The sequence below is a fragment of the Neoarius graeffei genome, chromosome 4, assembly GCF_027579695.1.
Source record: "Neoarius graeffei isolate fNeoGra1 chromosome 4, fNeoGra1.pri, whole genome shotgun sequence".
Lineage (NCBI taxonomy): Eukaryota > Metazoa > Chordata > Actinopteri > Siluriformes > Ariidae > Neoarius > Neoarius graeffei.
In genome coordinates, this window is record NC_083572.1 from 69,714,084 (window position 1) to 69,736,661 (window position 22,578).

The 22,578-nt window shown below is 38.7% G+C and overlaps 1 protein-coding gene across 8 annotated transcripts in view; it reads right to left on the minus strand.

Annotated features, from left to right (window-relative positions):
- Positions 1-22,578, minus strand: part of cadpsb (Ca2+-dependent activator protein for secretion b) — a 168,885-nt gene that overhangs the window by 54,138 nt on the left and 92,169 nt on the right. For 7 of the 8 annotated variants that reach the window (XM_060918306.1, XM_060918301.1, XM_060918302.1 and 4 more), the window contains exons 7-13: positions 20,053-20,164; positions 15,078-15,217; positions 14,747-14,813; positions 14,456-14,564; positions 11,261-11,473; positions 3,486-3,622; positions 2,984-3,171 (exon numbers count right to left, since the gene is read on the minus strand). In XM_060918306.1, coding sequence (XP_060774289.1) covers positions 2,984-3,171; positions 3,486-3,622; positions 11,261-11,473; positions 14,456-14,564; positions 14,747-14,813; positions 15,078-15,217; positions 20,053-20,164 — 966 coding nt within the window. The remainder of the gene's footprint in view (positions 1-2,983; positions 3,172-3,485; positions 3,623-11,260; positions 11,474-14,455; positions 14,565-14,746; positions 14,814-15,077; positions 15,218-20,052; positions 20,165-22,578) is intronic. The other variant, XM_060918307.1, reaches the window with a different exon arrangement.

Sequence of the window (22,578 nt, forward strand, 5' to 3'; positions counted from 1 at the left end):
ATATCTGTGAGTGGCCAAAGTATGTGAACCTCTTGGATTAGATTAGATTAGATTAGATTAGATTAGATTAGATTAGATTAGATTAGATAAAACTTTATTGATCCCTTTGGGAGGGTTCCCTCAGGGAAATTAAGATTCAAGCAGCATCATTACAGATAAACAGAGAAAAGAAATAGAGAAAAACTTCTAGATAAATTAAATTAAATATTTACATATACAAATATAGGAGGCACGGTGGTGTAGTGGTTAGCGCTGTCGCCTCACAGCAAGAAGGTCCTGGGTTCGAGCCCCATGGCCGACGAGGGCCTTTCTGTGCGGAGTTTGCATGTTCTCCCCGTGTCCGCGTGGGTTTCCTCCGGGTGCTCCGGTTTCCCCCACAGTCCAAAGACATGCAGGTTAGGTTAACTGGTGACTCTAAATTGACCGTAGGCGTGAATGTGAGTGTGAATGGTTGTCTGTGTCTATGTGTCAGCCCTGTGATGACCTGGCGACTTGTCCAGGGTGTACCCCGCCTTTCGCCCATAGTCAGCTGGGATAGGCTCCAGCTTGCCTGCGACCCTGTAGAAGGATAAAGCGGCTAGAGATAATGAGATGAGATGAGATATACAAATATAAAAAGAATAAGATATGGGGAAGAGAGGAAGGGGGAGAGAGAGGAGGGAAAAAAGGGGAAGGGGGGGCAGCAGAAGAGATATTGCACTTTATATTGCACATTACATTGCACATTGTCCGGTATTGTTAGGCTAGGCTACTGCTCCTTCCCGTCCTCTGTCCTCCTGTTACCCCTCCTCCCCCCCAGAGAGGAGTTGTACAGTCTGATGGCGTGAGGGACAAAGGAGTTTTTGAGTCTGTTCGTCCTGCAATTGGGAAGGAGCTTTCTGTCACTGAACAGGCTCCTCTGGTTGCTGATGACGGTGTGCAGAGGATGACTGGCATCGTCCATGATGTTCAATAGTTAATTAGCAGTTAATTTGAAGGTGAAATTAGACTCAGGTGTTTTCAATCAATGAGATGACAATCAGGTGTGAGTGGGCACCCTGTTTTATTTAAAGAACAGGGATCTATCAAAGTCTGATCTTCACAACACATGTTTGTGGAAGTGTATCATGGCACGAACAAAGGAGATTTCTGAGGACCTCAGAAAAAGCATTGTTGATGCTCATCAGGCTGGAAAAGGTTACAAAACCATCTCTAAAGAGTTTGAACTCCACCAATCCACAGTCAGACAGATTGTGTACAAATGGAGGAAATTCAAGACCATTGTTACCCTCCCCAGGAGTGGTCGACCAACAAAGATCACGCCAAGAGCAAGGCGTGTAATAGTCGGCGAGGTCACAAAGGACCCCAGGGTAACTTCTAAGCAACTGAAGGCCTCTCTCACATTGGCTAATGTTAATGTTCATGAGTCCACCATCAGGAGAACACTGAACAACAATGCTGCACATGGCAGAGTTGCAAGGAGAAAGCCACTGCTGTCCAAAAAGAACATTGCTGCTTGTCTGCAGTTTGCTAAAGATCATGTGGACAAGCCAGAAGGCTATTGGAAAAATGTTTTGTGGACGGATGAGACCAGAATTGAACTTTTGGTTTAAATGAGAAGTGTTATGTTTGGTGAAAGAAAAACACTGCATTCCAGCATAAGAACCTTATCCCAGCTGTGAAACATGGTGGTGGTACTGTAGTATCATGGTTTGGGTCTGTTTTGCTGCATCTGGGCCAGGACGGCTTGCCATCATTGATGGAACAATGAATTCTGAATTATACCAGCGAATTCTAAAGGAAAATGTCAGGACATCTGTCCATGAACTGAATCTCAAGAGAAGGTGGGTCATGCAGCAAGACAACGACCCTAAGCACACAAGTTGTTCTACCAAAGAATGGTTACAGAAGAAGAAAGTTAATGTTTTGGAATGGCCAAGTCAAAGTCCTGACCTCAATCCAATCGAAATGTTGTGGAAGGACCTGAAGCGAGCAGTTCATGTGAGGAAACCCACCAACATCCCAGAGTCGAAGCTGTTCTGTACGGAGGAATGGGCTAAAATTCCTCCAAGCCAGTGTGCAGGACTGATCAACAGTTACTGGAAACGTTTAGTTGCACTTATTGCTGCACAAGGGGGTCACACCAGATACTGAAAGTAAAGTTTCACATACTTTTGCCACTCATAGATATGTAATATTGGATCATTTTTCTCAATAAATAAATGACCAAGTATAATATTTTTGTCTCATTTGTTTAACTGGGTTCTCTTTATCTACTTTTAGGACTTGTGTGAAAATCTGATGATGTTTTAGGCCATATTTTATGCAGAAATATAGAAAATTCTAAAGGGTTCATAAACTTTCAAGCACCACTGTATACTGAATTTGCTCTTGAAATGACTTCACTTTTATATAATTGATGTAATTCTGTATCGAATTGACTTACCATTCTATTTTCTGGGTATGTTCTGTATATTTATTGATTATATAAAGGTTTAAAATGTCATGGTTATTTTTGTGCATTTAAAGCCCTCTTACCTTTGAAACACTGGGACTTGCTGAGATTTAAAACTCCTCTTTTTTTTAGACTCCGTTTTCCCTTCCGGCTTAGAGCCAGCCCCTTGTAATTCAGACCCCCTCTGACTACTAGGAACATATGATGAGGTGAACAGCAATGAAGCAATAAAATTCAGGAATAAAAACAATGAACAAAAAGATATAGTGTGGATGGGTTTATATAAGCTATTAAGATGGGGAAATACATTGATTTAATGAAAGAAACAAAGCAGAAATAATCATTTGAAAATCAATGAAAGAAAACATACATGGCATATGAAAGCAAAAAACTTAAAAATGTTAATTAAAGGACAAATACTAAATCAAAATGTGGTGAAAAAAGTGCTGATGACCCTCTGGTCCTTCATCCACCCCCCCCCCCCCCCCCCCCCCCCCCCCGATTTTTCTTTAACCACCCCAGTACTATCATCATGGACCATTCTGATACCTGTTGCCATGGACATGGGAGGCACAGAAAGCGAAGCTGTAGTGCAGCAGTGTTGGGTCAATCATGTGACCTGTGTCTGCTCGCTCCAGCAGGTCCCTAAGGTAGCACAAGTGCCTGTGGCATCCTCTCACACCATTTCGAGCACAGTACTCATCCAGAACAAAGACCTGACCTGGACTAAACCAACCCTGCAAGCAGAACGGAGTAAAAAAGAGGCTGAGGCTTTGGTAATGCTGCAAAAGCAAAATGGTGTCACATGCCATGTGGAGTAATGATTGGTCATTCAGCTATTCAGCTTTCACAGAGAAACACTAAGTCAATCAGAGACACTCTGCAATCCTGTGAAAGAGCCCACATGCTGTCTTCTGTGAAGGGTGTTCTCTATCAAGTGGACTGTTTCATTTGGAAATTTATCTAATGATAATCCAGTAACTATCAGATTTTTGTTGATGTTTTATTTGAAATATATTTTTATATTGAAATATATTTCTGTCCCACTTACCAGGCATGCAAAGTTGTCATTGAGCCTGTGGTCCAGCGTGAGCCTCTGCACTATCTCGAACAGTGAGGCATGGTCAAAACTACACGGGTTAGCTGAGATAAACTCATCCATGCCGTGTTTCTGTGCCCTATCAGCATCTGTCCAGCCAGTCACACAAGCCGCAAGGAGGGAAGATGGGGGTGGCGTAAGGAAGAGGAAGTTAGCAAAACAGTTTACACAAAGACCCGTATTCCTTCAACACAAGAACTTCATCTTATTAATCTACTCTACAGCAAACCAAAGACTTTCAGCTTTCACATTGTCAACTTGCAGCAGAAGTCAAGGAGAGTTCAATCAGACCTAGCAATGTGGAACTAGGCAGTGCTCAAGTTCAACTCATCAACCCACATTCAGACTGGATGGGCATGCATGGACAGATTTGGGTGCAGTTTCTCCAAACTCTTGCTAGGTTTTCGCTTGCAAAGACCCCTAATTATAATTCAAGGGAGCGTGGATAGTGGAGGAATTCTTAATGATGAATTGTAATGCTTTTTCATTCACATGAATATAATAGATTCTGCCATTCGCAACTGGTTAATGTCATTCATTTAGAGAGAAATGATGGATTGTGTGCTTGTAAAAATGGAGATGTCAAAAAAACATGGGGATTTTGATAAGCTTGTTTAATAGTTTTATATTTTTCCTTCTGTGGATATATGCTTTATTGGGTTAAAAAATGCAAACATTTGGGGGCAAAAAAAAATCTTTTGATGTCATATGACATAGTCCTTCCCAACAGATCCTTTGTTTCTATGAACAGTGGCAAAGTGATCTTCCTTAACATGCCTGTCTCTTATTTTAGCATAACATTATTGTCGGATAATGCTTTTGAAGTATAATTATTGTGTACAATTTTTCCTGCATAGTTAATCTTCTGTCAAAAATGAAGAGTATCAATTAGTTTCTATTTAGAAAAAAAGCCTTATTAATATATACATGATACAATTATTAAAAGAGCTAGAGAAAGGAATGATAGAATCCAAACTAGTGCTGTGATGGTTGTGTGAACAATGTGTGTAGTGTCTTTGAGCTGAAGTCTGTAAGTGGCAGCTCATCATGTCGTTTTTTTAACACACATAAACAGGTGAAAATGGTTATGAATGTAGTGATGGGACAGGATAATGACTTTTTACATAGAGAAAGGACAGATCTGTAAACGGTTATCTTCCCTTTTAATTTAATTTTGCTGGATTTATGGGATTTTGTGGGGTATTACATGCAACCTGTCAATAATCATTTGTGTGTAAAATAAACCATTATCTCAATCAGCAGTTAGCTGATCCAGAATTATTCAGAAGTGGCAAATAAGGAATAGGAAGGGAGCATACCTTAATGAGTAAAATGATGCAGAAAGAGAAAGAGAAATGGGGGGTAGAAAAGTAATGAAGAAGAGTCATGATAGAAAGGAAAGAGTGAACATAAAATATATTAAACATTAAAAATTATACTGGTAACTATGATGAGCCTGTGGAAAGTATAATATATTATTATACATACAGGACACTTTTTCCATGGAATAAAAATATGCATTCTATTCCCTTCTAGTGGGTTCCATTCATTTGGTTTGCTAACATGCAATATTGTTAGCATATCGCTTATCCTATGTGTATTACGTCACTCTACCCAATGGAGAATGAGTGTTGAATATGGTTTATGATATTGCATGGCTGTCAAGACAACATGACATCACACGTTGGAGATGTAAAACTTCCGCGCTAGCAAGCGACTGTAACAATTTCTAAACAAACATGGCTGCCAGGTTTGCTTTGTTAAATATGGAAGATTTTGAGAGAATTTTGAAAGAGAATGATGCATTGAACACCCAAAAGGAATGTGTATGTATGTATGTATAATAATAATAATAAAAAAATAATAATAATAATGGCTTTTTTCATGGTATATCATATATACTCCATTCAGCTAGTATGATACTGAACTCGTCTTCGACTCGTTCAATATCATGCTAGCTGAATGGAATATATATGATATACCACATAAAAAGCCAGTCAATATTATTTAAATATAATATGGGTCAGTAAAGTACATATGTGAGAAAGTTACAAAAAGTGTTACAAAAAGAACAGTAAAGCATCTATGGGGAGAGAGAAAGCAAATTATTTGAAAAACAGAATAATAAGAAATGTGGAAGAAAGAATCAATGGCTTGAAAGAGGGGCTTAATATTGGGCAAAGATGTATAACCGTACTTTAACTGTGTTATTTTGCTGTAAATGTATATCTACTAACAGCTGTGCTTTGTACTAAAATGTTAACCTGGTTATCTCAATATGTATTATATCAACATACTGTATGCTAGTATATTTTAATATTTCTGTTAAGGCCTATTTAGTAAGAGAAGTGGATTACATTATTAGTTAATCTTAATTTCCTTTGAACATGAGTGTATGTAAATGCTCCATGATGATCTAGAATCACATGCGGGAAGACAATGAGTCAAACCACTATGCTTTTCAGTGACATGCAAAAAAGAACTGTTGATACATTTTCCACTAAAGGCTGACTATTTGCATTCCGTCTTTTTTTTTTTAAATCAGCATTTGCAAGTTGACAATACTTAGGGATTTTCAGTGTGTTCACAACAGTTGCTGAGCACACTAGCAAGCAAGCCACCATGGTGGCACGCTAACAGGCTAGCATTACAGTTCTGTTGCAAGTACATAGGTTTAGCATGAAGCCAACAAAGGCTAAAAGTGGGTCATTCATTCTCTGGGAAAATGGGTAATAACAAAACACAAAGAAACAAATAAACAAAAAAAATCTCGCCATTTTGACACCATCTACATGAACTACATCATATCTGAGTGCTCACCTACTCAAGCAATAAATGACTAATCAGAACACAAATTCAAAATGGAGTCTCTCACTGCTAAAGGAGTTAAGCTGAGCCTAGCAGCTATCTATATCAGACCCATAAAATCTGATAAATATTATAAAATTGGGAGTATTTCATGGAAACAAAAGATGGCAATACCTAGTCCTTGGCATTGACATTCAGAATACTCCACTTACATATTTGCCAACTCTTATGAATCGAAACCAAAAAGAAAAAAATAATAATAATCAGCCTAAAGGTAATGAACCCTCGAGAGTAAAGTGCTACAGATTCTCCTGGCATAAGGAAATGATTTAGTCAAAAGTTGATTTGAAATTGTGCTAAATACATTTAATAATAGAAAACTGTAGATCCAGAGTTCTGTTTAAAGACATGTTATCTGATTTTTCAGTTCACAGACATGATTAGTGAAGTCCACATTTTATATATATATATATATATATATATATGTGTGTGTGTGTGTGTGTGTGTGTGTGTGTGTGTGTTTTAGTTAGGCTTCTATTCCTGATGTCTAATATTCTTTATAATGCAATTGTATATTAGCATATAGAATGATCACCTCTTGAGATATCATGTTTAGATAAATCCAGCTTTCATCTTTACTCTGAGGGGTCTATGTACAGTAGAGAAGGCAATTATGCAAACAAATCAGTCATAATATCTGTGCTTTGTAATAACAAGAGACGGATTAGAAATTCATGCATCCTAATCTGGCAAAATAATAAAAGTGTATGTTAATAGACCTACATTCATTAAATTAAATAATCTACTTTGGTCTAAGGCATGAAAAGATTTGAGAGAGAAAAACAGGGAAAATAAAAGAGGAAGGAAAAAGAAGAATAAAAAAAGCACATTGTATTTGTCAGATAATGGTTTTAGGATTATCTGACTGGTGCTAGCTAACAGGGAAGCACTTACCCTTAAGTCCAGCTAGAAGACAGCAGGGTAAGAAGGGACAAATCAGAATAACATAAAGACTAGCAACAAGGCTGAAGGAAAAAATGCAGACACGAAAACCCTGACCCCACTACAGCTGCACGACTAAAGAAGGGTACAAGCAAAGCATGAAGGAAGAAAAACACAATGTAAAAACGACGACCTGTACCAACATGATAGTGCAGTCTGAGCTGGTGTAGGACAATGTCAGAGAGAGAGAGAGAGACAGATAGACAAGGAGAGGAGGGGGAGATGGGGAGAAAGATAAAGATTGGTGTGTCTTGTGTATATAAATATATATATTTTTAAATCATTGCTATGGTGCAGTTGGTTTTAACAGGATTCTTCAATGTATAATCTATATACGCTACATGTTCTATAATACTGTACTGGCAAATAATCTTACCTTTTAGAGGTCCATATTGAAATAGTTGTAAAATGTATATGTTATGCCAGTAGCAGTAACTATAAGGATTCTATGAAGGCACTGCATTAATTAAAAAAGGATATGCCTGGTTATAAATTTCCCTTGAGGTTCTTATTCAAACAATAATAGAAAAAATTTGAGAAAACTACAGTTCAACAATTGGCAAAGTAATAGATTTTTTTTTAATCTTATCAATATGTTCAGGATTAATCACAAATTTAATGTTGTCTTAAAGGAAAATACCACATTAAAACACTTTAAATGTATTCATATTAAAATATACCGGTATAGTATTGTGCAAAAGTCTTAGGCACATGTAAAGAAATGCTGTAGACCAAAAATGGCTTAAAAAGTAAAAAAAAAAAAAAGTCAAAGTCCCTCTCATGCCAGAAGCTGGTCTTCCCAGGCAGTCTCCTGTCCCAGTACTAACCAACTCTTTAGGCGTATGGGTGCGGCGCCGATCTCCGTTTCGATAGCCCTTGGCCTCTTGCCTATACAGCTAGGGTTACAGTGGGGGGCTAGTCCTCTGGTAACCATGAGAGTTTGACTTCCCACTCACACCTATATTGCAGCTTGGTTTGCCAGACAGTAGTAGGTACCATTTTTACGATGGTCTTTGGTATGACCCGACCGCAAGTAGAACTTGCGATCTCCTGGTCAAGAGGTGGACACGTTAACCACTAGGCCAACTCGCAGTAATGGCTTAAAAAGTAATGAAATGAAATGTTTCAACATAAAAAAAAAAATACTATGAACAGCAGTAAGCCATAATAAATGAAACAAAGTCAATATTTAGTGTGAGACGACCCTTTGCTTTAAAAAAATAGTAGTCTCAGGTACAATGAGTGTAGTTTTATAAGGAAATGAGCTGTAGGTTTTACTGAGCATCTTACAGAACCAGCCACAGTTCTTCTGGACACTTTGTCACACTTGCTTCTTAAATTTGCACCAAAACCCAGTAACCTTCATTATGTTTTCTTTTTTAATCTGAAAAGTCGTCTCTTATGTAATATGCTGCTCAGATACAAGCATTTTTTTTTCTGTAGCATTTAATTTTGTGCTGGAAAACAAACGTTTGGAATTCTAAAATGTTTTTGTACTGACTCAATAATGTAGAAGTTATAAAATAGAAACCTATAACAAAGTTTGTATGAAAATAAAAATAGGGTGCCTAAGACTTTTGAACAATACTGTATATTTGTGATGTGCTTAGCAAATCTGGTGCTTATTTGTTGGTTGGTGCTGTATTTTCATTATTCCCATGAGAAGTTCAACAATCTTAAACATAAGGTATAATGGTCAGGTTTTGTTGTTCGCTCCTAAAACCAAAACAATAGTTTATTTTCTCACTCATCATTATTCAGTGACAGCCTATATTATAATAATGAGAAATACAAAGGTAGTGGAGACAGCAAATGCTAGACTTGAAGTTCTGGATTGCAGTGCAGCTATATGCACAGATGGCACAGTTATGGCACAGATTTGGCCTGGCTACAAGATGACGAGCACAGCGGCATTGATGGTGGTATTATTTTATCATACAGGAGACTGAAAGTTGAAGTTTTGGAACCTGATCTCTTTGAGCACAGTGTACAGACGAGGAGGTAAGAGAGCTGGACAGATTAAATGACTAAAGCTCTGCTGCATTGCTCTCTTGTTATTTCCTATTGATGCCACTGTTTGAGAACAGCATTGTAGGTAGGTATGTAGGAAATTGTTAACCAAAAGTGAACACAGACCAACGTGTTGATGAGTTTAAAAAAAGCTCATATGTTTAGTACAAAATACCCCACTGAAATTATGCAAGTGGTTCAGGGTGGGTTTTTCCTTTAATTTTACAACATGCTTTATATGAATCATCAGAAAAAGTCAGAACCTTCATAGCATTCTAGAATCTGTTCGAATCAACTGCAACGAATATTGAGGTGTTTTCTCTGTGCAAGGGCAGTGTGAGGGCTGTAAGTGGTGCATGTTACTTCTCTGTGCCTTTCAAACCCACTGTGTGTAGAAGGTGAGAGTGTGAAACATCTACAGCATCTGACTGCATTTCAGAGGGAAGAGCTATGATCTGTTTTATAGTGAAGAATCTGAATGACATCATTTAAAGTTGATAAGAACTGACCACAAGAACCATTTACATACTGAATAATAATGATAAAGAAACAGCAAAAACTTGTTGGAATGTTTTTGATCAACCTTAATATTTCCATCACTGTATACGTTGTCTTAATGAAGACTATAAAAAAGAAACACTAATTTTACATTATTTACTTTTACATAATACTTCAAAGACAACTTTTTAAAAAGGGTGGTTTGCTTACAAGAAAAGTACAAAGATGGTAATATCTCAGTAGCTTTCAAAAGATGTTTTAGGACTTAAAAAACCTCAATCTGAATAGAAACTGAGGTTGTAAGATGCACACCAAAAACATGGATTTGGTTCTGAATAGCAGGATCTATTTTGTTTCGTTTCGACACACTAATACTGTATCTCTTTGAAAACACTGCATTTGCATGTCATCTCCAAGCCAATTAATGTCTTCTTAATAACTAAAGTAACTAAACTATATCTAGGTAAACTGTAATTCTGGTCCATGTTACTGAGAGATTAAATGATTGTTTATGTAGTATTTGATGTTTACAGGAAGATAAAGTTTCATGGACAAAAATGTAAAAGATAGAGCACTTTCAGATTATTGCAGTCAGGTATGTTTGAGGTTTTGATAATTTAGAGGCTTTTATTGTTGATTGTTTTGATTCACTGTCCACTTTTAGTTTAGCAGAGAGCCCCTGAACGACAATGTGAAATTCAAAAACTTTAAAACTGAACAAAAACAAAGGTCAGGTACTACTCTTGGCAAAAATTCAGTTGTCAAATTCATAACAAAGTCAGACTTCTCTCAAAATCCCGGAACATTCATGTGGCTGTTAAGAATTAAGGAATTCTTTTTAATCATTCAAAGCATACAGTATAGTGTATATATATTCTGAAAGTGGCGCCATCTTTTTTTTTTAGTTATTTGCTTGTTTTTGGAATGCAGGCTAAAACCTATCACAGAAAAGGATACCTTAGAATCAACACACACTCCGCTCTACACACTTTGTCTTACCTTTTGCTACTGCTGCAGTCTGTTAAGAATGCAAGCTATTGTACAGGTGACATATTAGATTCTCAGTGTTGACCAGAGTTTCTCTAATTATTCATAACGGCTCACTGGCATGAATATTGGGATAGATTTAGAATACCTAAAGTGTGTGTGTGTGTGTGTGTGTGTGTGTGTGTGTGTGTGTGTGTGAGAGAGACAGTGTCAATACTGTAATGTTGCTGCTTTCACATGGACAGTAAACTAGCTGGTCACTGCTGAGAACTAAGTTTAAGTTAGTTCACACTAGGTCATATTCTGTCTTTGCCATCAGTGTAAGAATGTGTCCTAGTTTTTTTCCTTAAAAGCTTGAAATGAAATATACTTTGCATTTGTGTCAACTATGTGTGTGTAAGAGAATGTATATTTGAACTTACAGAACTGAGAAATTGGTGCATCCATCTGTGCCGATGCCCCGCCCTTGGAGTTGAGTTTCTGGACCTGGGTGGGCGGGACCGGCTTGTGTGATTGGCCGGTAGCCCGGTACATGGCCTGCACCCATAGGATGCGGTCCTGCTCATCATCGCTGGCGAAGATCACAGTGTCGCCCTCCTTGACGGCGTTAAAAAAAGCACGGCCTCCATCCAAACCTACACATAACAATGGATAACATACCATTTAAGGTGTGACTCAACTGGTCAGTGACTCTACGAAAATTTTATATATATATATATATATATATATATATATATATATATATATATATATACTGTGTGTGTGTGTGTGTGTGTATATATATATATACACACACACACACACACACACACACACACTATGTATGTGTGTGTGTGTGTGTGTGTATATATACAGTGGTGCTTGAAAGTTTGTGAACCCTTTAGAATTTTCTATATTTCTGCATAAATATGACCTAAAACATCATCAGATTTTCACACAAGTCCTAAAAGTAGATAAAGAGAACTCAGTTAAACAAATGAGACAAAATATTATACTTGGTTATTTATGTATTGAGGAAAATGATCCAATATTACATATCTGTGAGTGGCAAAAATATTTGAACCTCTAGGATTAGCAGTTAATTTGAAGGTGAAATTAGAATCAGGTGTTTTCAATCAATGGGATGACAATCAGGTGTGAGTGGGCACCCTGTTTTATTTAAAGAACAGGGTTCTATCAAAGTCTGATCTTCACAACACATGTTTGTGGAAGTGTATCATGGCACGAACAAAGGAGATTTCTGAGGACCTCAGAAAAAGCGTTGTTGATGCTCATCAGGCTAGAAAAGGTTACAAAACCATCGCTAAAGAGTTTGGACTCCACCAATCCACAGTCAGACAGATTGTGTACAAATGGAGGAAATTCAAGACCATTGTTACCCTCCCCAGGAGTGGTCCACCAACAAATATCACTCCAAGAGCAAGGCATGTAATAGTCGGCGAGGTCACAAAGGACCCCAGGGTAACTTCTAAGCAACTGAAGGCCTCTCTCACATTGGCTAATGTTACTGTTCATGAGCCTACCATCAAGAGAACACTGAACAACAATGGTGTGCATGGCAGGGTTGCAAGGAGAAAGCCACTGCTGTCCAAAAAGAACATTGCTGATCGTCTGCAGTTTGCTAAAGATCACGTGGACAAGCCAGAAGGCTATTGGAAAAATGTTTTGTGGATGGATGAGACTAAAATAGAATTTTTGGTTTAAATGAGAAGCGTGATGTTTGGAGAAAGGAAAACACTGCATTCCAGCATAAGAACCTTATCCCATCTGTGAAACATAGTGGTGGTAGTATCATGGTTTGGGCCTGTTTTGCTGCATCTGGGCCAGGACGGCTTGCCATCATTGATGGAACAATGAATTCTGAATGATAGCAGCGAATTCTAAAGGAAAATGTCAGGACATCTGTCCATGAACTGAATCTCAAGAGAAGGTGGGTCATGCAGCAAGACAATGACCCTAAGCACACAAGTCACATCACATCACATTATCTGTAGCCGCTTTATCCTTCTACAGGGTCGCAGGCAAGCTGGAGCCTATCCCAGCTGACTACGGGCGAAAGGCGGGGTACACCCTGGACAAGTCGCCAGGTCATCACAGGGCTGACACACAGACACAGACAACCATTCACACTCACATTCACACCTACGGTCAATTTAGAGTCACCAGTTAACCTAACCTGCATGTCTTTGGACTGTGGGGGAAACCGGAGCACCCGGAGGAAACCCACGCGGACACGGGGAGAACATGCAAACTCCACACAGAAAGGCCCTCGCCGGCCCCGGGGCTCGAACCCAGGACCTTCTTGCTGTGAGGCGACAGCGCTAACCACTACACCACCGTGCCGCCAGCACACAAGTCGTTCTACCAAAGAATGATTAAAGAAGAATAAAGTTAATGTTTTGGAATGGCCAAGTCAAAGTCCTGACCTTAATCCAATCGAAATGTTGTGGAAGGACCTGAAGCGAGCAGTTCATGTGAGGAAACCCACCAACATCCCAGAGTTGAAGCTGTTCTGTACGGAGGAACGGGCTAAAATTCCTCCAAGCCGGTGTGCAGGACTGATCAACAGTTACTGCAAATGTTTAGTTGCAGTTATTGCTGCACAAGGGGGTCACACCAGATACTGAAAGCAAAGGTTCACATACTGTTGCCACTCACAGATATGTAATATTGGATCATTTTCCACAATAAATAAATGACTAAGTATAATATTTTTGTCTCATTTGTGTAACTGGGTTCTCTTTATCTACTTTTAGGACTTGTGTGAAAATCTGATGATGTTTTAGGTCATATTTATGCAGAAATATAGAAAATTCTAAAGGGTTCACAAACTTTCAAGCACCACTGTGTGTGTGTGTGTGTGTGTGTGTGTGTGTATATATATATATATATATAGTTACTGAAGATGAAGGAGTTAATGAATTAATAAAGATTACTATATTGTGAAAAAAATCCACATAAAGGGCCATATTTAGATTTGGCTACTGAAGTTCAAACGTTATTCCAATATTTACTTGAGAAAAGTTTTATTATTCAGAAACAGCTTACAAAGCTACTTAAGTCACTTTTCTGTGTGCCGCAATCAGATTATGCAAGTCACCTGCATGTACTTTACACTTCTAAAGTTGCCAGATTTTTCTTGATTAGAGAAGTCAGAGAAGAAAACGTGGCTATGGTTTAAAGGACAAGCTGACCAAGCACTAATTTGCGATTCTTACAGCTCACTTTAACAAAGTATAGTTCGTACTTTTATCTATAAAATTCAGTCTTCAAGATAAGCAATGTCTCAGGTTAAGATTTTGTCTCCTCCAATCTCCTCTGTGCAACAACATACATTTTAGTAAACTTCAAAAAACAAGAATTTCAGTGAGATATATTATGGGTACCTTTAACTGTCAAGTGGTGATGCTGCTCCTTGCTCAAGCTGATATTGTGCAAGAAAAATGGGCTTCAGTTCAAGGTTAGAACTGTAACTGAGACTCACCTCTATTTTGGGCAAACTCTGTCCTGTGTGAGCAAATCTCACACGAGTCTGAATAGTGCTTATGCCTCTAGGTGTTTGAGGCTTGAATACTGACATGCACAATTTTGGTGTGTGTGTGTGTGTGTGTGTGTACCTGGCTGTGGGTCAGTGTAATCCACAGTATACCCATCCAGCTGTAGCAGCTCCTGTGGCTCTGACTTCTTCTCCCGATAGCTGCACATAGCAAAAGTGTACTGGCTCACCTGCAGCACAACACACACACACACAGAGTTTGAGTCTTTGGAACAGATTGACACCAGTGTTTGTTATTACTGTAAAGTAACATCCTATTCTGAGTCATATGTCATATTTTCATTCATCGGCCATTTCTCTAGACATTTCTTCCATCGCATGACTCACACAACAGAAAACTCAGATGACTGACCTGGACCAGAACAAAGAAGCGCTTCTTCCAGCGCTTCCAAACATTCTTCCCAAAAGCCCATAAGTACCTATGCAGTAAAACCAATAAAATGTGAATGAGCCTGAAGGACAATTCATGCTATTGTAAAGGAGAGTATACACAATACAGAAAGCATTATCTGTGTTATGGTACACTAGAGAGCAATGCAGAGCTATAGTTGAGCTCTTGGTGTACTATAAGAGCTCTGTTATACCATGATACATTATTTTTTTTCTGCTATTTTGAGAAAATAAAAAAAAATAGAGCAACAACAAAGCAGTACTCTGGGTTGGATCATCAGTTCTATTCATACCCGCAAGCCTTCATGTTCTGGGGCTTGTCCATGCGAACAGCCAGCTTGATCTTCAAGTCTTGGTCTGGGCAGGCCTTGGTCACGGTCATCTTATGCAGCTCAGACTGCTTTGGACTGTTAGGGGTCGGGTGAAGGACAACCTAATCAACAATCAGAGAGGATATTAGTATTGGTTATGATTGCATGAGATTTTGCCACTCGAACAAGAACAAAGGACCATCATGTTGCCAACATTTTCAGTTAAATGTGTTTTCTACATGTGCAGCATCATTAACAGGATAAACACTTTTTGAAGGATATCCTCAGGTCTCTGTATGACCTGGGCTGTTACATTTTCAGTCCCCCCCCCAATAAATAAACAAATAAGTACATAAATAAAACTCTTAACAATAATTTTTTTACTCATCCTTCTGTGGGGGGGGGGGGGGGGGGGGTTGAATGTTGAATGTGTGGCTGCTCCTATGGAACCTTATCAGAAGGGAGGAAGCTTATTTCTTATCCTCGTGTCATTCTTTCTCAATCCAGCTCTCCTGACTGACTCACCACTCACCCCACCTTCTGCCTCTCATTGATGAGCTAGCATAATCTTTGACTTTACAAAGTTTAAAGAGCTTTGAGCTGGCTTGCTCCTCGGAAGAAACACATCACACATCCCTGTCAACAGGCAAGGTCAAACTGTACAAGATAACATCTCGACACACTTCAATGAACACACAGTGCTTATATAAATGTAGGCTGAGGTTGAATATGTTATTACTACACATTTAGGTGAGCAGATGAAATTAGTGTTTGATACTAATTTCATCATAATTATGAAAACAGTATCAGATTGTTTACATATGCAGATTTTTTAAATTATTATTAAAAATTGTCAATGATAAATGTTGATATCTAATACCAAAAAAAACCCCAGCCAAAATTAATAGTTTTTGATAACAGTTTTGTGATTTTATCATACAGGGGAGTAAGCAGTGAAAGCCACAGAGTTTGGGTATAAAGTGTGAACTGAACATGTCTCTCCACAGGGAGGCTAACCGAGTCTGAAATAGACCTTTCTACTGTGTGGATGTTTGTGTGCATGTCAGCAGGGAGCATAAAAAAGACAAAGTGAAGTCAGCAAATGGACAGGATGGCTAGACTTTCTGTTCAGACTAAACAGTTTAAATTTTCCTACAAATTATTTAAAAATCAAAGGGAGACAGAAAAAGCTACTAGTCGCTGCTGAAATGCTCCTAAAACTGCATCTGTGCATTAGCCTTCATAAGCTCAAAATACATCTGCCGTAATCAGTACAAATCTTTGAATCTAAAAATGGCCAAACATTTATTGTCCTTATTCATCATCACATTTATTCATATTGCGTATTCATGTGTCTGCACATAATCTTTTTCCATATATACTTTTATACACTGTTCATATTTATATTGTACAGATTTATTACTGTCTGTATATACAAATTTATCTCAGTGTATATTTCTATCTTTTCATTTCCTATTACACTCATCACTGTTACTGTTCATCAGGGGCGCAGATAGGATTTTTGAACTGGGGGGGACTGAGCTGTCAGCAAATGATTCCATTTTGTGTATATATGTGTGTGTATATATATATATATATATATATATATATATATATACACTACTGTTCAAAAGTTTGGGGTCACTTTGAAATGCCCTTATTTTTTAAAGAAAAGCACTGTTCTTTTCAATGAAGATCACTTTAAACTAATCAGAAATCCACTCTATACATTGCTAATGTGGTAAATGACTATTCTAGCTGCAAATGTCTGGTTTTTGGTGCAATATCTACATAGGTGTATAGAGGCCCATTTCCAGCAACTATCACTCCAGTGTTCTAATGGTACAATGTGTTTGCTCATTGCCTCAGAAGGCTAATGGATGATTAGAAAACCCTTGTACAATCATGTTAGCACAGCTGAAAACAGTTTAGCTCTTTAGAGAAGCTATAAAACTGCCCTTCCTTTGAGCAGATTGAGTTTCTGGAGCATCACATTTGTGGGGTCGATTAAATGCTCAAAATGGCCAGAAAAATGTCTTGACTATATTTTCTATTCATTTTACAACTTATGGTGGTAAATAAAAGTGTGACTTTTCATGGAAAACACAAAATTGTTTGGGTGACCCCAAACTTTTGAACGGTAGTATGTATACATGTTATTTCACCTCCCTCACTGCCATCACCAGGAACTACCTGCAGGCCAGGACAATGATAACATTTTAACATAGCCTATGGAAATCCAAAGTTTACACATTATCATCACGCACAGAAATTGCAAAACTAGTTTTAAAACCGCTAAGTTCCAACTGTTAAACATAGCGAGAGGCTGGGCTACGTGTGTGTGTGTAAAGTGTAAACCAGTGCATCCTGACTTTCTAACTATGCCTGTGTGTTGCGTGAGCGGCAGTCAGTCAACAACTCTTCGCAAAGTTTCCTTATGAAACAATATGCTCGCTGAAATTATGGCAGGGAACGCCAGATTAAACATTAAAACTGCCTTCTGAGTACTGTATCTACAGGCTACCACCGAAAGAAGGAGGCTACCAGAAAGGCATCTCTACTCCGTACGATTTTACTTTCACTACGACATTACTTTGAACAGACTATCAAAAAATTGCAAGGTGATATGATAAAGTAAGGCACAGTTTACTTACAATCGTTTTTTTTTTTTGAAAAAAACGATGCAATCATTTTCTGCCTTTTGGCACCCTTCATCATGCCATGTTGGGGTCCTGAACTAGGAGGAGCTGTCCCCGATATGCCTGTCAAACTTGTTGTGGGTAACCATAGCAACCAAGCTCGAGCTCGCAACCTGTGCAGTCTGCGTAGTTGCAACTATGTATGTACTGCTGTGCACCTCAATAAACCGAATGGTAATTAGTCTTTTGATTTTTCCGTGAGGTTTGCCTTATGCAAAGAAAGACAGCATAGACGTTTTTTCCTCCCTATATGTGGGGGGGACCGAACGAGGTGAATTTAAATCTGGGTGGGACGAATCCCCCCCGTCTCCCCCTCTATCTGCGCCCGTGCTGTTCATATTTACCCTGTACATATTCATTGTATCTGTATAATGTATATTATAATGTACATTGTAATCTGTATAATGACAAACTAAATCTAATTTATTGCAATCCAATCTATTAAAAGTCTTAAGGGAGAAAGCATAGGTGACACTACACATGTCTCCTCTACATTCACCTGTTTCTATCAGGGGTGTTAAACAATGTCACTATCTGTGTATGTATTTGTTTCTGCATGTTTTTGGTGCTCCATATTTTGCAGCAGTGTTATAGTTGAGTCACTAAACCTTGAGTCTGAGTCCAGTTTTGAATCCACGGTGTTCAAGTCCAAGTCATGAAAAAAATTCAAGTTGAGTCCGAGTCGAATCCACTATTGATCCGAGTCAAGTCCAAGAACAAGACTCCAACCGCACCATTTGACGGTGGCTGTTGCTGCCTTTATGTGAAACTGTCTCTGCTACTGTTGTGTTGGACTAATGTTACTACTTGACTGCCCCATTTTAGTTAATAGGCTACAGATAAAAAGCTTGTTCATCACTCAGCAAGCCCCGCCCACTAGCAACAGGGCAAATAACATGAAAGAGGGTTAACACTAGCTAGTTCATCAGTCAGCAAGCAAGCCCCGCTATCAACAGAGCAATGAACATAGTGTGTCACTTCCTTCTCTGGGTGGAGTCTTGCCAAATGATGAATGAAGTTCGAGGTTGTCCCCGTCATCTCCTTGATAGTTCTTCTACATATGGAACACATCGCAGTGCATTTTTTCCCACTGCACAAGAAGTCTGTATAAGCAAAGCAGACAATCCTAGGGGCATTCTCTCCAGGCATTTTAGCGCCATTCCTGAACATGACGTATGAACAGGTGAATGTGCATTTTCTTGCACAAAATTAATATAAAAAGTAATGTCGGTATAAATATCTTATGCCAAATTATTATGGCATGTTACAAAAATAAAGAAAACATTTGAGTCCTCATCTCCAATGCAGTTAATACACGAGTCCGAGTCCAAGTCCGAGTCATCAGCGTTCAAGTCCACGTCAAGTTACAAGTCCTTAAAATTAGGGCAAAAGTCCGACTCCAGTCCAAGTCCTGGACTCAAGTACTACAAGCCTGTTTTCCAGTCTGTATCTGTAATCAGGATGTGGCCCAAACCAGAAGGGTCTTTCTTTCTTTCTTTCTTTCTTTCTTTCTTTCTTTAATTAACTAATTAATTAATTTTTTACTTAATATGAATCCTACCATTATGGCCCCAGAAACACTGAACATACTAGAAATTAATAATGCATCTTTGGTTACATCCCTAGTTTACATGTTTTACATTCTCTGAGATCAATAAGTGCAAAAGCTGACGTCACTCCTTAACTTATTCAGTTATCCATTTTATATGAAATTACTGTTATTCAGTAAGTACTATCAGTTGTTCAGTTACTACAGTGATACTAATAACAAAGATACGTAAGTTCAAAAATGAAAAAGGTATGTGTGCATGCCCTGAAAGATCCTAGGAGTAGTTAACAAGATAAGTCTCTAGTGAAAGTGACAGTAACAAAGTGAATATTACAGCACTATACAGTTACGTACCCAAGCTTCTTTTGTAATTAGGCACTGTCAGGAATAAGCTACAGTAGAAATGTTTGCACACCTAATGTTGTAAGGTTTTCAAAGTGTTCAAAAGCACGGTTTTCTCACAGGAATGCGTTAATTACATAATTTATTGTATCTGCTCCAATGTCTGATTACATAAATGACCGATACGTAATCAAATTACATGATCTTCTGCAGCAGTTGACAATATTTTGCACACAATGAATAAGGATGGTGTTTTTTGTCTGTTATCACAGGCTAAGACAATGATCTGTTTGGCCATTTCAGTGAGCCAGAACTGGTAGAATCAGCAGCAGAAGCTGAAGAAGCAATAAAGGAAGGAGACCCATACCCTGCCCAGCTCCTTGTCCTCCAGGGCCAACACTCCTGTACTCTCAGTGAACAGTTTGACCTTCACTGCTGGCAGAGGGTGTGTAGTGGTGAAGTCTCCTTGAGTCCCCCATCTGTAACACACACACACACCAATCAAAACTGTCCACACCTCACTTGAGTTATCGTAGCACAAAAAAACACAAACAAACAAACAAACAGACAGACAGACAGACAGACAGACAGACAGACAAACACCTAGCTAATGAACCTTTCATAACTGGATTGCAGATTTGCACAAACTCATTGATGAGCCATTGATAAGTCAGCTATTAGTGACAGTTTAAAGAACAAGTAATAAATTAAACATAATAGGCCATGCTGTTTTAGAAAAATAATCCACAACAGGGTGACATGATGCACCCTGATGCAAAGAGAATGGCTGTTATCACCATAAAGTTGGTTATTTTCCTATAACAGCATGTTTTGAAGTGGTTTATTCCTAAGCTTGTTACAGAGAAAGTACAAAGACCCCCGTCCTGAAGACACTCCTGTGGTATAAAGCATACTGCTGACACCTAAGACTCCCTCCATAAATGTTACATAAATGTCTCCTTACAGAAAACGTTATAACAATTATTAGTTTCCTTGTTTTTTTTTTGTTAAATAACACTTCAATAACAAAATCAGTCATTATTATTCAAACGTGAAGCGTCTGACATTCAAGTTTCTCTGAATGAGCTGTTACTATAGAAATGATAATTTATTGGAAGGAGTGCATTAATATAAACCTGTTATTTGATTTACTGTTGTCAGAGCTGCTTTTTTTCTTAAATATTTTAAACCTTTCCAAGATTTTATACAGTACTTGACAACACTATAAACATGATAATCCATTTTTCACTCCCCTCCTCTTTTGCCCTGTTGTCTTCCTTCTATCTAACCCCTTTGTAGTTCTGTCTTTCTTTCTGCTCTCTTCCTAGCTCCATGCTTCACATTCTCTTCTCTACCTTAGCATTCACCCTCATTCTGAGCAAAGCCATCACAAGAGGCGGAGCACAATAAAAGGCAGACAGGCACTATGTCTCCGCTCTGCTGCAAGCTCAACTTGCATCATTTCTAACACTTATATGAATGTGAGATACTGCAACAGCACAGCCAGCGTGCGAAGAAAGAAGGTGAGAGGGAAGAGAAGGAAACATAGCCAACAAATTTTGCTGTTACTGATCAAGTATGCAATAGCAAGCATGCATGTCAGCTGATTCTGTTATAAATGCAATGATATCAGGCTGAATGTAGACAGAAAACCCACTAACCTACCACAAGCTATCAAGCATACATCCACACAGCGTGGAGTGAGACAAAGGGCACCAGTGTAAATGAACTTAAGTATAAACATAAAATCTCATTTTTAATATGGTCCCCTGAACAATCATCCATCTCTCAGTGCATTCACTTCCAGAGCCTCGATTAGAGGCTGAACTGACCCAGTAAAGAAATGAACACGTGACATCATCTGCTGCCGTGGAAACAGGCTGCACGTGTCAGAAGAAGCAGTCAAACGAGAGTGTGTGAGAGACAGAAAATCCCTTTGTGAGGATCAGGAGGTAGCATACTGTCAAATTTAGAGTCTGCATGGAGAAAGGATGGTCATTAAAGACAACATCCCCAGTCTACCTACAAACCACAAAGAATTCTGGTGGAAAGAGTCCATCAGCATAATTACGGTAAAATTATAAAAAGCTTTAATGGGCATGTGGACACTGACTACCTATAGATGAAGGCACAGCATTAGTTAGCTGCATTAATCACTATATCAATGGAAGTTCTTTACAAGTGTGTGTGTGTGTGTGTGTGCGTGTCTCAATTTCACCGTTTTCTTTCCTTTCTCTCTGCTGCTGGTCAGGTGGTGTTCATTCCTGGTCAAGTATGGGGTTGTTAACATTCTGGCAGCGAGGGTGCTGACACTGCAATACACCATGCATCACACTACTCTGTGTGTGTGTGTGTGTGTGCGCGCGCATGCCACGCACCTTATTGAATAACACGGTAGTTTCTTTCTTTCTTTCGTCAAGATTATTCAGATATGTTACAGTTACATTTAACTATAAACTGCAAGTATATATAGCTTAAATCACTGTCTGGACCCCCACCCTTCTCTCTTTCTGTCTCTCTCCTTCTCTCTGTGTCTCTCTGAACAGAGAGAGAGAGAGAGAGAGAGAGAGAATGGGAGGAATAAAGGAGAGAGCGTCCTTGGTGCTACTTCATGCTGAGTTTTGCCATCAATGCCGCAGACCATGAAGGTGACCTTGTGCATCAAGGAAAATGCGCAGGGGAAAAAATACATATATTTTATAAGATACAACATCCTCAAATTTGTGTGTCTTTTGTATGAAGCAGTATGTTTAGAAGTGTATATGTGAAACTATGCACTGCATGCAATGATGGATCAAGCTAATTCTCCTGTGATGTCATTACACTTCAGTCCTGGAGGCTTGCTCATTTTCACTCTCAATCTATTTTCCATTCTCTCTCTCTCTCTCCTCTC